Source organism: Tachysurus fulvidraco, chromosome 6 (assembly GCF_022655615.1).
Source record: "Tachysurus fulvidraco isolate hzauxx_2018 chromosome 6, HZAU_PFXX_2.0, whole genome shotgun sequence".
NCBI lineage: Eukaryota > Metazoa > Chordata > Actinopteri > Siluriformes > Bagridae > Tachysurus > Tachysurus fulvidraco.
The window spans coordinates 9,982,529-10,001,692 of record NC_062523.1 but is presented as its reverse complement, the minus strand read 5'-3'; the positions used below and the strand labels follow the sequence as shown (position 1 = coordinate 10,001,692).

At 38.9% G+C, this 19,164-nt stretch overlaps 1 protein-coding gene across 13 annotated transcripts in view; it reads right to left on the bottom strand.

Annotated features, from left to right (window-relative positions):
- The window catches only part of tns1b (tensin 1b), a 230,586-nt gene that overhangs the window by 94,834 nt on the left and 116,588 nt on the right, over positions 1-19,164 (bottom strand). For all 13 annotated transcript variants that reach the window (XM_047815141.1, XM_047815136.1, XM_047815143.1 and 10 more), the window contains exon 3: positions 12,993-13,030. In XM_047815141.1, coding sequence (XP_047671097.1) covers positions 12,993-13,030 — 38 coding nt within the window. The remainder of the gene's footprint in view (positions 1-12,992; positions 13,031-19,164) is intronic.

Here is a 19,164-nt window from a genome sequence, read left to right as displayed (position 1 = left end):
CTGGAAAATAGTACGTGTGAGTGAATGAGAGTGTGTGTGTGCCCTGCGATGGGTTGGCACTCCGTCCAGGGTGTATCCTGCCTTGATGCCCAAAGACGCCTGAGATGGCACAGGCTCCCCGTGACCCGAGAAGTTCGGATAAGCGGTAGAAAATGAATGAATCAATCAATCAATAAATGAACTCGTTGCCATGGACATCAAAGCAGAAAGCGTCAGGAAAACAGCTAGAGGATTTTTATTGATAGTATTTATTTTTTTATTTTCTATTTTTTATTTGTTTATACAAATTTTTTTTACCATTCGATCGCAGAAAAGTAGACATGACCCTTTTTCTCTCACTGATGCAAAAGACAAGACATTATTTTAGGTGGTCATGCTCTATATTTTTTCCAATCATGGCTGTTGATTCTGAAACTATGCAATAAAAGCATTAATGCAGGATTTAGGTACAGTATAAACAGTGTGAAAGTTCAGGTTAAGAAAACCCAGGATTAATTTTTAATATCAGGTAAAGTATGAGCAGTGTGAAACGTGAAAGAAGAGAACCCAGAATTTTGCTTAGCCAGCATTTGGAGGATTTGTTAACTATTTCAAATCTGGAAAACTCTTCTGCGTGATCATGAGTTGGTCAAAGATTTAGAGCTACTGACGATCGCTGACAATCTACTGTACAAAGTTACTGTTTACATGCCTTGGGAAAACATTCGGATATTGTGACATACTATAACGAATCCTATGCTCTAGTATCACAGTAAAAACTTTTTACATTTATATATAGAACATGTAATTAATTCTATGCATATAATAAGATGCGCTTTTGTCTCTATTTAGCTCCCTAAATTAGGCTACAGTTAATTCCCACCATCAGCCTGCTCTCCTCAGTAAGAGAGAAACTTCTGGATTTGTGTGACAGAAAGTTGAAGGGAATATTTGCCATTAATTATTTGCTTTTAATTATTTTCCTAGCTAAAGCTACCTACTCGAGCGATTATAGAACGAGGGACGAGTTGGCGATTATTGGATTAGCTGATGAGCTCCGCAAGACTGCAGGAACAGTGCTGATTAGAAAGCTGTTAATCAGGCGAGTGTGAGATGGGCCAGACTCTGACACAGCTGTCTCAGATGCTGAGTCTCTAAAGGTTATTCATAGAGAATAGCAGAGTCAGAGATCCTTTCTTGATCAACACCAGCATGTTTGAATGTAAGACCAACAGTAAAACCGTGCTCTGGAGATTAAAACGATGAGATCTAAGAGCAGTATGACGAAGTGTGGTCTTATTGCACCACAGACACTGATTTCACTGCTGGCTGATGGAAGAGAACATGATATTTGTCCAGTGGACAGTTTGTACCGTTCTTTCGTTTACTTATCGCACTAAAAGATAAAAGTAGGGAGTTTAGGATTAGCTAATTCATATATTTCTTCTCTTTGGCTTAACTCGCGTCCATTTTAACTAACAAGAGAAGTGGAGATCATCAAATAAAGAAAATAGCACGTATATCAGAATACGCCGGAGGTTGTGGCATTTTGAAATCCCCAGATTACAGGAAGAATGGTAAACAATCACGTGAAGGTCAATATACTGACCAAGACTCTTTCCAGTGAATTAAAAAGGCTCCTGATCATTGTGGTCATCTAAGAATGTTCTGACCGACAAAATAAACTCCACCTAGCTGAGTCCTTCCAGTCCACATTAAATCAATTTGCAGGCCATGCCACTGCTTTTCATAAAGTCTGCTTCCAATAAGACTCCGTATAATTGGCGGTGATTGCCTCTCTTTTCTCTGTCTAACTTTTTCCCTTTCTCTTTATTCCGCTCCGCACTCTTGTGGGAGTAACAGCCCCTGCTCGTGCTCCATTGGCCTGCTGTGTACATTCTTTCCACGTCTTGATTATACCTCCTTGCCAAAGGTTTGGGCGTTTCTGTTTATCTTCTGTATCTAAGACTGCACCACTGAGTCAAAAGATTGAAAAAATTTGTTTCACAATGAGCAAAACATGTAGACAACAGAACATTAAACTAATACATCCCAGTGTACCTGAGGGACTGAAAGGGACTGGATATGTCAGCTGTGTGGATAAAGCTGTGCTCTTTCCCTTCCCGGCTGAGGAGAGATCAAGGACAGAAGCCATCTGCGATCGCTTTACACGGACAAATGGGCCGCTGTGCTACAAGTGTTGTTGATCAGCAACTAACACCCCTTATCATCGTGCACAAGGTTTAAAGGCCTGCTCCTACCCTTATATCTCTTTCTCGCTTCTGTCTGTCTTGAGTAACTAAACAAAAACTTTGTGTATCATCACATCATTACATAATACTTCATAGAAACTAGTGGTATCCTGGTCATCAAACAAGACAGACTCATGTTGTTTGTGCCAGATTCTGTTCCTGCCATTGGTCTAACACAAAAAGAATTCGGATAAGTCCAACCCAGCATCCATTCCATCTATCTGGATTTAAAGGCTCACTGCAATGGTAGGACACTCCCTTTTTTGCTCAGCATCAGCACTCCAAAATATCTTTCTTTGTTTGTAGCACTTCTTTGAGAAAGCTATGAAATGTCATTCTACACACAGATGTTACATTTGGAAATGATCTTCCAAACATGTCTCACACAACATGAACTCGAGACCTGCAAACAGATGCCAAGGTTTAGATAAAGTTATAAGCCACTTGGGGCAGTGAATTACAATGATTCCATCAAAGATAAGGGTGTTCTTAGGCACAACATAATGTAGAGAACCTAAAACCATCTTCCTCTTAATAAGCTCACTGTAGCGCTTGGCTTCGATTTTTTTTGTTTTGTTTTGTTTTTCAAACTTAAAAAAAATAATATGCTAAAATACTACAATTATTAGTATTGAATACAGCACACAGTGTATTCCATTAACAAAAGTACAATTTTGTTGCTAAGCAATACAGCAGGCAAGAATTAAGTTTATTCTCTATAGACAGAACAATAGTTTAAAGGTGTGGTCTCCGTTGTTTGAGAAATGCTTCAGAAAGCTGCATTCGGCCACCAAACAAAACAAAAACAAAACTAATGTGTAGCCAATGAGCAGAAAGGAGCGTGTCCTTCAGTCAGCGGCCCCAACAGTTTCCGCCATAGTACTTGTCTGGGTTATATTTGTCTGGTGTACTGTATATGTGGGTGGAGCTATCAAAACAGGGGTGGGACCCATTTGTGTTAGGGGCGTGTTTGTTTTGGTGATTTCAAATGTCAACATTGGCTTTCAAACAACAGAGACCCCACCTTTAAATATTAGGATTAGTGTTCATTTATAAAACAATTAAATTCTAAAACATCAAAAACAATATGATTTCATCCAGTGATAAATAACTGAATATTAGAGTATATTATGCCCTATGTAATAATATGCTGGAATTAATATTAAGTATTTTGTAATAAATAAATAGATATTTATGTAAAATAAAGCTATATAAATAAAAAACAAACAAGCAATTCTTCAATTTCCATTATTTCTTTTAATGTGCTGCAACAGGTCAACTAAAAAGAACAGATACTTTATTGGTTTAATATACAATCCGATTGTTGTGATGCAGTCATACATGAGTGTATATAGTACATTGTAATCGTTTTGAATGTGGACAAACCAATCAGATTTTTAAAAAGCTAAATAAAAGGTAATCTTTGTAACCTTAGCAGCCCTAATTTCAGCTTGGATTTGGCTGGCTATGGTTTTACATCCACAAAGTCTCTTTGTCGACTGGATGGGTGTTAACTGGTTAACTTGTGTGATAACCAATATATTGAAACTCAATACGTGTGCGTGTGTGTGTGTGTGTGTGTGTGTGTGTGTGTGTGTGTGTGTGTGTGTGTGTGTGTGTGTGTGTGTGTGTGTGTATACACATATATGCAGTATATATGCTAGACTATGCTCAGTTCTGTCTCCTTCCCTCCCTCCTTCCCTTAACACGTCATCCATCCATTTGCACATGAGGAATAAGTCTTCTTGTATTACTTGAAAAATAAAGACCCCAGGGCTCAGGTAATCTATGAAGATTGACATTAGCCCTCGCAGCTGTTCTTCCATCTTTCAGTGAGCGGAGTGTGCCAGGGTCACGGCCTGAATACTGCCATATTCACGGCATGACTCCTATACAAAAAACATGCATAATGATGCATTATATAGCCCCCTTTGGGTCATTCCAACAGTGTTAAAGCACCCATGAGCTGAAAAGCAAGCTCAGGTACTTACATTTTATAAAATTGGGGCATAAATGTTGAAACATGAAACAACATCATAATTTGTCTTGCTGAAAATGAGGAGGGCGGAAATTAAAGTAAGGCCTCTAAGCAATCTGTAGCAGAATGAGGCTCACTATAACTAGTCACGGGATGATGTTTAAATTACTTTTTTTTTTAAAGCAAGAAATGACGAAAGGGATAGAAACTTTTTTTGGCGGAAATTTAAAGCCTGAAAAATCAATGTGATCAGTCTTATGACTGCGTTTTTTTTTTTTTTTCTGAATTACGTGGCCAGAGAATGTCTGACTGACAGAACGCATCCTGTGACTCGTAATTCAATAAGATTTGTAACCGTTTACACCACTAGATTGGAATGAACCCAGACAGACCATGAACCATTTTCTTTCCAATTCTCAAATCTATGCCATCAGCTATTGAGCAACTATTTTCCCCTAAATGGGAGGAAATACAACTTTCTTGATGCGTGAGACTACTAGTTCGAGCAAGGGAGGTTTACTGATTTAAACTGATAAAGCTCTTAAACACTGATTTTCAACAGTTCAATTTTAGAAACAAAGGCTTGCCATCATCATCATCATCATCATCACTTGCTTAAAGTGTTAGAACTATCTTGGTGGGGACAGATATTGTTTATGTTCATTGAATAAGGAGTGAGTTCCTTAGAAATGCTGCAGGATATGGCTTTCAGAGAAGCACTATTAGAGTTCATGGGCACGCCCTAAAAGTAGGGAGACTGTGTGAAACCATTGTTTGCACGAAGAGGTGATTGGAGTCATGCCATATCTTCTGAGAATATGAATGTAAAAAAAAAACCTCAGAAGCAGCATGAGACCAAATCAAAGTCTGAAGTGTGTACTGAGAAGGATGGACTACAGACAACCAGCTTTGGGTGAAGATGGGCAACAGGGAAATCTTTGAATATTGATGAACACATCTCTGTGCCACCCACCACGAGCGTACACTGGAGTTGCACAAGTAGACTATCCCCACAACCAATGTTTCTCAATTACAGCATGGCAATAAATCATCCATGGTTACAAATGATCCATCACGCTGGAAATCATGGAATAAGTGACAAGGAAACAATCCCCAAATAAGCATGAACACATCAATGGAAGAAGGGCATGCGACAGAAATCTTTCTACAGAGGCCATTGTAATCATCTGTCACTGTGCTTCTGACTTTCACTCTAAGACAAAACAGAGGGTTCGAAACAGCAAACTGTCAAAAGAGCCTCTCAACAAAGGACCATGTTTCCGATTGAAATGTGTACACTTGCATCCACATCATGTAGAGTCTGAAGGAAGCCAGATTACAGTGTTGCTACAAATGACACATGCATGTGTTAGGAATTAACAGCAGCCTTGCAAAATGAGTGAGGCATGAAACAAAGACGCTAATTAGTGAACACTAAACGCATCAAAAACAAGCGAAATAAAACCTCTATCTGTTGCACGCCACAGACAAATTGCACAATTTGCACTAAATAAGCAAACGTGCATAAATAAATGATCGTGTTTACCTGTTCTTGCATGGAAAGCTGTGCTCTTACAGTCGACTTGGAGTGAAATAGACCACCCCTGACTATATGTACTAGATCTGTAAGGAGGGGCCCAAATAAAAGAGAGCGTTTTGACTACAACAGCTAGACACAAATAACCCCAAATGAATCAGTCATTTTGGAGAAAGCCACCCTTCTTAAAATATGGCTACTTAAATTTGTTAGCTTTATTCTAACTGCTTTCACATCTGCTACAGCCTTCTATGCAACACCAAAATAATAAGCCATGTAAATAAATCAAGTCTGTTTGCTCCCCAGGTGAGGACGAGACCAGCCGTCATAAACGAGGACACATGCTGAAAGTGAATGCCTGACGGCTGCATAAAGAGCCGCGGGGGCGTCAAAAACATGTGGGCTGTAAATTAACTGAAATAATGCCTGTGCACTGTTCTCATGCCAGCAGAAGAAAGGAGGAGTCTGGGCTTTGATTTGTGCTGAAGAAGGGCAAAATATGTGGAACAACAGCCATAATCATTCATTGGTTCCGGTTTCCGGACTCACCTTTTGGTTTGGGAATGAACCTTGCAATATATCCTACTGTATATGTGGGTTTGTCATTACTTGTGTACGACTTAAGAAGTATTATTTCATAAGTATTAAAATATATCCAAATCAAAGAAATATATCTAAACTATTTTTCGGTGCCTGTTTTCTTTGGTAGACACCTAAAATTGCACCAGTATTACAGAAGGCCAGCTGTGTTCATCACGCACGTAAATGCACACATGCATGTCCTCCACCCACCCAAAACTCACATGTGCTTCACAGCAAGGACAAACCGAATGAGAACCAGGCATTCCAATACAGCCGCTCTCCAACCAAACCCAGTTCTGAGTCACTGTCATGTCTCCAGAATCCAAAACAGTTCAGACTCACCGTCATGACCCGTGTTCTTCTTGGCTTGAAAAGCTGCATCTTTGGATATAGATCCGGTGTTATCATGCCTGGGTATGGCTCCTGCGTGGCCATGCAGGGGTCAGAAAAACACTACGAAAGAGTCAGAAGGAAAACAAGCTAGGGACAGCCAAATTCAGGAGGCTGCTGGCATATAGTATGGCTCCTTGCAGCGTTCATCACATCAGGCAGAACAGGGAGCTGCATCCAGATACACCAAGAGGGAAAAGTAATAAACAGTGAGGTCGTAAGTCTCTCAATAGCTGTGACTGTGCCTAAAAAAATGCCGTCACTATGCCGGCAACGTGGGGTTTAGAGAAAGGACTGAACCACAGTTAGACACTATGTGCACAAGTCCAGTGCCAGGCCAAACAGCGGCAAACATTTATATGGATGGAGAGGGAAACAGATATTTTAGCTTGAGATACAAATAAACTTTTAATAGTTGTTGTGGTGCTCCCATGTCCTCATAGCACCCACCTTTAATAAACCTATACTGTAAAACATGAAAGCTTGACAAGTTCTGCAAACGTTCTGAGTTGAAGGCAGCAGGTGGACTTTTGTTTCTAAGTTTAACGATCTTGAAATGTTTAACATTGACCAGTGTATTGTAAAAGACTCACTGTGTTGTCATAACATATTGTATAGCCATTTTGATAAACCTCAAATACATTTTACTCGTATAGCGCTTTTAACAACGGACAATGTCTCGAAGCAGCTTTAAAGAAATTTAAAATCCAGAAAAATATCAGAAAGTTCAATATTTAACTTAATTTTATCCCGAATGAGTAAGCCTAAGGCAACAGTGGCAACCAAAGGCTCCCTAAAACAATATGAGTGGAACCAGACTCAGAAGGGAACCCATTCTTATCTAGGTGACACCAAAGAGTGTGATTTTAACCCTTGTATGTTGTTCGTATTTTTGTTGCTCAGCCAGTGTTTGTGGGTCTGGTGACCTGCTGCATTTTTTGGGTTTTTAATTCAACACAATCAAATCAGTTTTATGTTAAAATACTTTACAGATGTTTACTTCATCCCAATTACAAACAATATAAACAGCATATGTGGTTAATATTTTCCCTTTACCTTTATTATATCACATTTCTTAATTAAAGTGCTACTCCTTTTTTGTTGTTTTTTAATAAAATTTAATAAAAAATAAAAAAAAAAGAAAATCAAATTATTCAAGTTATGAGTGGGAAAAACTCAACAAATTTACAAGGAAACAAAGTTTTTCAAAACTACTGATGTTTATGAATATGGGTCCCACAGACCCGAACAGCATACAAGGGTTAAATGGCAAGTGTATATAGTCAAGTGGAATTTTTGAAGTAAAGGACATAGAACAACAACAACAACACTGTGACTGATGAAAGTACAGCTACTGCTATTTTTCCCCCCACAAGACAAAATAAGGAGCAACAATTTAGCAATTCGCATGTAGGGATTGCCAAGACGCAATTAGTATAACTGCATATCATGTGCCCATAAACACAACATCGATCACAGGATTATGTTCCTTGTGACTTTAAACATTTATAGGCATTTACACCAAACTATTTTTTGTGAAGTCATGTATTAGCTGTGTGTAAGCTATGTGAAAGTGTTTGGAGTAGATGAGAGCACAGAGCAGGCAGATGCTATAAATAGAATTCACAGATGTTAACGCACATTATAGCTGAAAACAAACAAAGCTGTAATGGCACAGGCATTCTGGAGCCCGTGCATGCTACCAAATATGGTTTAAATTGTGCATGCCAAAAATCTAAAGCAACAAGGACGTATGGAAAACTGGAGGTTCACGTCAGAATTCTCATGAAGACCGACCAAACTATTGGCCAATTCCAAAATGTTTCAGAGGCACAGAAATGATCTACGTTGCCTGTACTGTAGTTTTCCCTCTGAGCGGATGTTATCCTCGATTTAATTCATGCAAATCTATCCTGTATCCTTTGGCTCTTGGCTTGCTGAAGTGAGTCCTATGAATAATTTAGTCTCACACTTACCTTCATTTAATGATCGCACTGAGACCAGTGAAGCTTTCGGAATTTGAATTATGTCAGATTACTGCAATGCAAATCAAGCCAATAATTAATGAACTCGGCATGAACTGTTCTGTAACACATCCATCCCCACCTGTGAAAGTCAGTTAAGCTATCATCAGAAGTGGGGAAATGTGCAAGAGTTTGAAAGGGGACCACTTAGATGGAGTGCAGACTCACAGAGGTGTGTTTGAGGTGCTGGGAAAAGCCTGTCTGTCTGCCTAAAGATGTGTAAGCTGCACTGCAGGACCTTGTCTGAGCCAGGACTTATTTTCCAATCCTTCTCCTGTAGCATGACCTCAAAAGAGCCACATTATGTACCTTTTACCTTTGTAGAAGACTGCGCAAACAACTCCACAATGGGAAAGTGTGTATCTATAAAGGAGTATGATAATGCTGACAATGTTTGCACACTCTGAAATATAGGTACAGGAAAGAATATGACCAAAGATATTTGTCCAGTCAGAAGCACAAATACAGGAAGCAGTAAGGTCATAGATTGGTCAACTTTCATCTGTCGGCTTTTAGTGATAAACAAATATTAATATACTCCTAGGATACTTGTATCTGATGAGGTCATATATGCAATCAGATTGTCATCACTTTTATCTGTCTCACACAAATGGTCTGAGCATTTTGTTTTTATTTCTAAATACGGAAGCGTGAATTTCTATCAGTGAAAACGTCCTCTGACTGCAAAATATAGGGATGTAAAAAATGTAAAACATCGTTTACCTTGTTTTGTCCTGCACTGTTTGCACCAGGTTGCACAGATGCACTTTATGTGGCTAAAACTACTTACTAATTTCTTAGCTCTGTCTTTGTGTTATGTACTGTAGCACCACGATCCTGGAGACACGTTGTGTCATTTCACTGTGTACTGCGACAGCTATATATGGTTGAAATGACAATAAAAGCTTCTTGACCTGTTAGACCTTGACTTGACCTTAACTACTTATGAAATCCTACGTGAATAAAAACAGGTCAAACTTAGAAAGATAAACTGATAATAAACCAATAATTTCATCTCAACTCCTTTTGCATCATTCTATATCCTTTTCTCTTCAAATCCCATTGTAGTACTGGTGCCTGCTCTGGGTGGCTCGGACCCACAGCTCTGATCTTTTAGCCACAATGGTAAATAATTAGAAATTATGATTTTTTTAGTTAATTTTTTAATTGCTTCTATTCATTCATTAACTTACAAACATGGTTATTCACACATGAATTCATTCGTCTCACTCACTCAGTCACTCACTCTCACTCATTTTCTACCGCTTTATCCGAACTTCTCGGGTCACGGGGAGCCTGTGCCTATCTCAGGCGTCATCGGGCATCAAGGCAGGATACACCCTGGACGGAGTGCCAACCCATCGCAGGGCTCATTAGTCACATTGGTGTAAAAGTTAGCATTTCATTAGTTAGTGATTAGTACATGCCTTAACTGATGGGTTAATTCATGTATTAGTGCACGATTATGATGTACTGTTATTGTAAATTGTTAGCTGAGCCTCAAATACATATGTAGTTAGAAAATAAATGACACATTATATTATATTCTTTACAGTGGATGACTTGCAACACTACAGATGGAAAACTTCAGTACACAGGTAGAGCTTGACGTTGAAGTCCTAACCTTTCGAGCAGATATAAAATATAGCACGTTCGCTTAGTGGTTAGCACGTTTGCCTCACACCTCCATTGTCGGGGGTTTGATTCCCACCTCCGCCTTGTGTGTGTGGAGTTTGCATGTTCTCCCCGTGCTTCAGGGGTTTCCTCCGGGTACTCCGGTTTCCTCCCCCAGTCCAAAGACATGCATGGTAGGTTAATTGGCATCTCTGGAAAATTGTCCGTAGTGTGTGAGTGTGTGTGTGCCCTGCGATGGGTTGGCACTCCGTCCAGGGTGTATCCTGCCTTGATGCCCGATGACGCCTGAGATAGGCACAGGCTCCCCGTGACCCGAGGTAGTTCGGATAAAGTGGTAGAAAATGAGTGAGTGAGAGTAAATGGAATCAACCGAATAAATTTAATACATACAATTACACTTTAATATAAATGGACAGAAATAAAATGTTATTGAAAAACGTACAGTTCAAACAAATGTAATTTCCCTCCCACAGTGTTACAACTGAAACTGACCAGATCTTACGGCCCGGATACGTTCATATGGGTCAAAACTGATATTTGTATGTATAACATTATAGTTGTGTGTATAATATGTGTAACTATAAACTAGATGTTATAGTTACAGTACTTATCTATATCAATTAACCTAAAATTATCCATAAGTCATAATTCATAATTATCCATAAGTCATAATTCACCGCAATTTTTCTTTATAAGTCCTTAATCATTTAGCATTAAATGAGCCAAAGATACTAAGATATGAAATAGCCTTGAATCTTACGCTAGAAATTCTTACATGTGGGAAGTTATTACATGTCTCACAACAGAACCTGACTGATTTCAAGCCTCGTTTACAGTTTAATCAAGGAGAGCTGCAGCATGATGGGTCTGTCCTCTCTGTTCATATTCCATGACGGAAACAAGACACTGTTCCCAGCTTGAACAGAAAGGGAAGGGAACTTCCCTGCTTAGCATTATTCCTCAGCACTGCTTAGCTTCCTTCAATTCACTCTACATCACCTGATAGGATGTAATCCCCCCCCCCCCCTCCTTGTTTTTGTTGTGTTCAGAGTGTGTTGCAATGATAAGGATTTTGGGAGTAATAACTAAAGCACTCATCATTTAAGGATAACATCCTGACAACACGTGTTTGTGCAGAGAGTTGTACACTCTTGGGAAAGTGTTGCTGGTTTCTGGAGATCTCTCTCTGTGTGTGTGTGTGTGTGTGTGTGTGTGTGTGTGTGTGTGTGTGTGTGTGTGTGTGTGTGTGTGTGTGGCAGGCACATAATTTAGCAGGCACTTGATGGACGCACCCGTTCACAGCTCTGGAATTTCCTGTGGGTGCAGAGAGTGGCAGCGCCATAGGTAGGGCTAAATGCCCAACACACGGTTTACACACACACACACACACACACACACACACACACACACACACACACACACACACACACACACACACACACACACACACACACACACACACTACATATGCAGTAATGTGTGCCAGATGGGGCTAAGTGATGGAAGGGTGGAGGGCTGGGCTAACTTGATCTCTAGCTTCATTCATTCCTCAAATGCTCAAATATTACCTCCTTCCTTTCACTTCACCCTGCTCTCCCCAATAAACCAAGTCAATCCCCTCACACACACACACACACACACACACACACACACACACACACACACACACACACACACACACACACTTACAAATCTCACTCTCTCATTACGCAAATGCCCACAACATCCCTTTTGATTGGCTTGAGAACAATTTAATCATAGATTCGCCCATTGGAGACATATCACAGACTCTAATCCTGAGTTAGAAAAGGTTCAGCCAAGTTAAATATAACATTCTAGATCTAAACATGCCCTGAGACACGGGGCATTTGTTTAGTGATTTATAAGATGGCTAAGGAATGACAAGGCCTCTGTTCCTGCCAGAGAGTTTGTAATTATTATCAAGGCAGACATTTCCTCAGTGATAAGATTTATTTGGTTTTTTTGAAGAAAAATGATCAGGATTAACAAAGTAACACAACTTTCAATGAAGAACATTTCCAAGAACCATGCTCAGAAAAAAGTATTTATCTTGTATTCCTTTGATTTGGGATTAGAAAGGTTATATTAATAAATAATATTTTACAGCACGATTTCCTTAAATGTTATTACTTAAGTTTGCCAACATTAACAAAGTGTTAATACTCCATGTATAAAGTATCAAGGCGATTAACTTTATAAAGCTATAAACTACTTCATTAATAAATAAAATAAGCCTAAAACATGAATTTTCAACAATATCAACAATTTTCAACAATTTCATTTGTTCCATAACCACTGGCTTATTGTGTTATTTGAAATGTTGCAAAATTCTTAAAAGATGCTAAATGGTGGGTACCAAAATTTATAGCTGAATTCAGTTAATTTCTAATGAAGATAGTGTTTTTGTTTTTTTTGTGCTGATGTGTTTTAACTTATTCTGAGCTACAGAATGTAGACAGTCTGATATCAGTCGTTTGTTCACATTATTATTTATTATCTGTTTGTTATTCTTGAATGTCAACCAACGTTCTAAATAAGAAGTTATGATACCCTTAATGAAAAGCATAGTAACTATGCAATAATATTTTCCTTACCTTAACTTCACATTTCTTGTGGCAAGCCAACCGGCACACTGCAAGAGAGAGAGAGAGAGAGAGAGAGAGAGAGAGAGAGAGAGAGAGAGAGAGAGAGAGAGAGAGAGAGAGAGAGAGAGAGAGAGAGAGAGAGAGAGAGAGAGAGTTACTTTCAAAAATGAAAATCCAAGCATTATTATATGCATAATGCAATGAAATCAGATGTCTAATAAATCAGAGGTATGCTTTTTATCCAAGGCTCCTTCCAAGCACCGCAGCATGTTTACTCTCAGCACACAGTCACACAGGATTTGCTATTAGTGCCATGATGTTGCCCAGCACTCGGTGGACTAAATGCCTAGTTTCTGCTTATTTGGCTGCTCGTAATCATACACTGCGGTCAGGCTCAGGGCCTGTTTATACTGCACAGATCAATTCACATTCATGTGTTAATCCCATAGCCTCGAGATGCCGAAATCATAAAGTGATGGAGCGCAATCAGCTTCTGAGGACATCTTGCACATCACTATTCAGATTTCAGATGTAAGTATGAACATGAGCACTATTCAGAAATTAGGAACGTATCACGGCATGCGATGTGAGGTTTGCTTAAATGGAGAATGTCCCACTTACACTTGATTCTGACCTTGAATTTGGACAGTATTAAGTCTAGCACCACTATCTGATTGTTTCGTCTAATTGATTGATTAACTGATGTAATTCATCTAATATCATTCATATTTGGCCTGTATATAGAGTAGAATTAAAGTAAAAACAATGAAATATCATGTAATAATGATATTATATACATAAATAATATCGCCCCTTTAAAGAAAACACTTTTTACTTGTTTAAGCCTTTAACAGTTTAACACTTTACTCAGGTGTTACAAGTACAGTGTAACCACAAGATACATTATAAAATGAAAAATAATAACACAGTGTGTTATTATCTACTGTCTGTTTCATGGTGCTTACAGTCTGTCATAAACAGAGTCATCACAAGTTACACAATCTATAATAAAGACATAAAAATTGAGAGACATCTTCAGTCCATTTTCAGTATAGCAATAATATAAAAAAATATGTATTTTATATTATGATATAACAATCGGGGGCACGGTGGCTTAGTGGTTAGCACGTTTGCCTCACACCTCCAGGGTTGGAGGTTCGATTCCCGCCTCCGCCTTGTGTGTGTGGAGTTTGCATGTTCTCCGGGGGTTCTGCCTTGGGGGTTTCCTCCGGGTACTCCGGTTTCCTCCCCCATTCCAAAGACATGCATGGTAGGTTGATTGGCATCTAAATTGTCTGTAGTGTGTGAGTAAATGAGAGTGTAGGTGTGTGTGCCCTGCAATGGGTTGGCACTCCGTCCAGGGTGTATCCTGCCTTGATGCCCAATGACGCATGAGTGACCCAAGAAGTTCGGATAAGCGGTAGAAAATGAATGAATGAATGAATGAATGAATGAATGAATGATATAACAATGTGTATGAAATCTATCTGACACTTTATAGAGATACAGAAGAGAAGAGAAAAAAAATTAGAAACCTTGTAAAATAATAGGGCTCAAAATGGGGTCTTTTTGTATTTTTTTTATGCTTATAACTGAAAGTTACAACCCAATGTTACCAAAGTTAAAGAGCAGACAGAATATTATTGTACGCAATTAAAAATTAAATTAGTCTGGGAGTCCGTGGAATATATTTTCCAGACCCGAAATAGGAGAAGGAAATGGTACTTGATAAAAATGTCTGTGTCTGGATTCATAACTTTCTTCTTGAAGTTAGTGATATGTATATGGATCTTGCTTTCAACAGGTAAGCGAATGTCCTGGATGTTTTTGATATGAAAATGGTGCTATGCGCGTTTACAGACATGACTAATGTGATTTCATGCTTGTGCTCAAAAGCTCAAATGTTACAGGGTAGTGACATGGTAGTGTGTATGTGTGATGTTCATTTATCTTCACAGTGCCACAGTTCCTTCTGAATGGATCCTCTGTGGCTGGAAATGTTAGCTGATATACACTGACAGTGAAACTCCAACACGCAGTGAGACAGGGAGGGAGGCAAGGTCTCAACACATCTCTCATCTCCCTGCTCTTTTCCCCTTCTCACCACTATCCACCAACGGGATACACACATGGCCAACACTGGCCAGGATATACACACTACACACACTGTTCTCTTTAAATGAGATGTCATTTCACTGACAGGGGAGGACCTTGAGCAACAGAAGCTCTATACTTCACGCTGAAATCCCCTCGCCAAGGTGATGAAATGCCCCAACGCTCCACCCATTGGTTCTCAGAATCAGATCACCAGAGGATATGGTGTCTAAGGAGGGGCAATGAATGACAAACTGCAGTGACTGGATATTTACTGAAGACTAATTTTCAGGATTATTTCAAACTTTCAGTTCTTATTTGTTGAACATTAATTCTGCACTCCTTAAAAACCATCAATCTAGCAGGAAAGAATATTAAAAGAATATTGAAGGTTGGCCAAATAAATATTATAGTACTATATAATATCATCCCTTATATCAGATCTATGTCATTTTAATATGTACTTCCACACCATGAGACTGAACAGAGAACAAAGGCAAGTGCATTGCCACACAAGGTAAAGTTTTTGTTGCTTTTAGGAGAAGATTAGCAGAGAGGCATTGTGGGTTTGGCAGGAAGCATACATATTTCTGAGCATTGCAGGAAATTTTAATTAGCTTGTGAGTCTCCTGTTTGGCTGGGAGTGTGGCTGATTTGAGACAGCCTGGTCTGACTTTCCTTCAAACGCAGCTCTGTTTGTATGTGTGTGTGTGTGTGTGTGTGTGTGTGTGTGTGTGTGTGTGTGTGTGTGTGTGTGTGTGTGTGTGTGTGTGTTTGGATTGGTTGGGTGGATTGTGGGTGTGTGCGCTGATGGAGGGTTTAGTGATTATCATCAGAAAAGCAAGGCATATGATCTGCAAAATGTATAAATTCCATCGACACAGAATAAGTGTAAAACCAGTCATTGGAACGAGTCTAAAGAATACTTTTCATCAGCCTGAAACAGTACACACACTATACCTAAGGTATGCCATCTGTGGAATTTGTAAAGAACGTACTATTTCAGTTGGAAAAAAAAACAAAAACGCTAAATATTTAGGCTTGGAAGTCGAGAGAACGTCAATAATTACGTATTACTTGTAAGCCATTTTGACTCAAGTTGTAAAATATGCACAGGGGTAAGGAATGTGTGTGTATAGGGGCTGTTACAGGGCAAATTATTTATATATTTAAGATATACAATAGACTGAAATAGAAAGAAAACAATATGTTTATGTGATGGTAGGTCATGCCTATAATTGTTTGATTACTGATGCACAAAAGATTGAGTTTAGTTTCTCTTCGGTTAGAAAGCTTCTTCCAGTTGGCCCGAGATGAGATGTTTACTTTTTGCCCTGGTTTTATTATGTCTATATTAGATTTATTATGATGTCTGAATCTAAAAATTGAAAGAAAAATAAAAGTAAGTTTGACAGTGAAAATCGGATTTTATACGGAAGCTGTAAAGTGAAGACATTACTATAAAAAATGGCCACATTCGTATATTAAAGATGCGATACAAACAAAAGGAGCTTTGGCTGTTCAGAAATTACAGGTGTAGAAAGGACAACAGGTCTATAAACCCTGGAGAAATGCATGCGCATGTGTGTGCTTGTGCTATGACTTCATGGATTTGACGCCTCACTCATCCTGATAGCAGTCATTCACTACAGTGTGGTTAAAGCCAGCATTTCAAAACACCCCCTGAGCGTCGTGGAAATGATTAGCTATGCTCTTATGGCAGGAGACAAGATGTTACATCTGGGATTTAAGCTCTGACTTCATGCAATTCAACCCATGTCTCAATGGAAACATTTGCAAGAACTTCTCACACCCTGTATAATAGTCTATACAGCACATGCCTCTTCCCATGACAGACTGTCACACAGAGATACACAAGAGACAAGTTTCTCTACACATGAGTCCTAGGGTCAGCACCTGTGGAATGAGAGGAAAGAGCTGAACTTCCATATTGGGTGTGAAAGTGTTCTGTGGGACCCGTGCCTGCCTTTGCCTTGTTAGGAAGTCCAGGTCTTCGGTGTGTAAACACAGCAGGGCTGAAACAGCGAGGAAAGGGATAGAAAGAAGCATGAAACCAAGTGAGAATGAAATTGAAAGGCGGAGGAGGAGGAGGAGGAGGAGGAGGAGGAGGAGGAGGAGGAGTGGAAGGGGGGGTTGGTCAACAGAAAGCTGTTTCGTATCTGATTCAGAGGCTGAGTAATATTTCTGCAGGGGAAGGGTGGACAGGCATTTCCCAAGCCAGAATTCTGGAACGGTTGGTCAGTAGTCCCAAAGGACTGGGCTGAGTCGGGTACAGACAAAGCGGCAATGGGATTTCCTCTCAATTCGGCTTTATAACGCACCGTTCAGCCTTTAGTCCATTCACACACACACACACACACACACACACACACACACACACACACACACACACACACACAGAATCTACTGATCTGAGTTTACATGCACCCAAAGCACACCAATAGCAATGGCATGTTTCCTTTCTTGAATCCCAGAGGACCAGGCCATTGTTTAGATGGCTCAGTCAGCATTAAGGCAACTGTACAAAGATTCACCAGCAACAGATCTTTTAAGCTGAAAACATGCCGCAGCAAACAGTGAAGCCAAACAGCTGGGTCTATGACTAGACTTAATGTTTATTGTGTTATTGTGCATCAATAGAGCTGAACACAGTAATGTACTCGGCCTGAAAACCAATCTGGGAAACATAAACCATTGTGTGGCAATGTGACAGGCATCAATTATTATTGGAGCACAATGTCCGGTCAAAGGCCACAACCTCCTACATGATGACTATTACAAGAAAGAAAACCTCACATTCAGCCTGGATCACACATATACATGTCAGGTATTGGGGTCAGAGACAGATACAAGTGCAGGTGACTATGTAATTAGTGCAATACATGAAAACTAACCCTCAAGTTGCGTTCTTACATATAGTACAGCGGCTCTCAGTGAAAGCAACCGGACACTATACTGTACATTTACTATACAATATACACTATACATGATAGCATAGTATAGTATTGTATAGTATATGTAGTGTATAGTACATACACTATACTGTATACTATTCACTATACATGATAGCTGGTGACTTTCCAGTGATATGTGGGCATGTCCAGAGATGCAATAACATTGAAAAAGTTGAACTGTTTGCAAATATGGAGCAACTTGGTACAGCAACTACCAATGGTAGTGTGTCATCCATGTCAAAATACACACACTGGTTCTTCTTCATCTCGTATGATGTTATGCATACATTTGCTTGTGAACTTTTTAGACAAACACTTTTCCACTGAGAGATAGAAGTTACTACTATGGCAACGTGTTGTAGGAAAGGTGACTGGTAACTCCATATATAAGTGGGAACATATATATACTGTATATCTAAGCGTGAACACTCTATAAGTGTGAACATATCTTAAGAACATTAAAAAGAACTAGGCAGGCATGACAACACCTATGAACATGATGATACATAACCAAGCTCATCAAAATCACTTACACACGTACACGATAAAACATTATATATATATATATATATATATATCGTGTATATACATATATCGTATATATATATATACACACACACACACACACACATATATGTATATATCATATATATATACATATATGTGTGTATATATATATACATATATATATATGGAATCATTAAAAGTAAAATAAAATTACGATAAAGTTGCTTTATGTTAAAATGCTTTATTTTATGTACTTTTTTCATTTTAAATCTTTGTGTAAATCTGTATTCATTACAGTGCCTGTCATAACACAACTGCTGCTGTACCAGTCACATTGCAATCTTTCTGTAAAAAATACTTACTGTAAAGTGATGCATATTCAAGATACATATTTAACGTATGTTTATAAAAGCTGTCTCCATTGTCAGTGCTTGGTATCAAACGTGAATAAATCACTCAAAATGAACACAAAAAAAATCCCATTCAAATAGGTTAACTGCTATTTAAAAAAAAAGCAATTAACACCTTTCAACCAATCAGATTCAAGAATTTAAAATCACCGTGGACTCTTATAATCCCACTAGGTGTCTTTACAACTGTGTTTT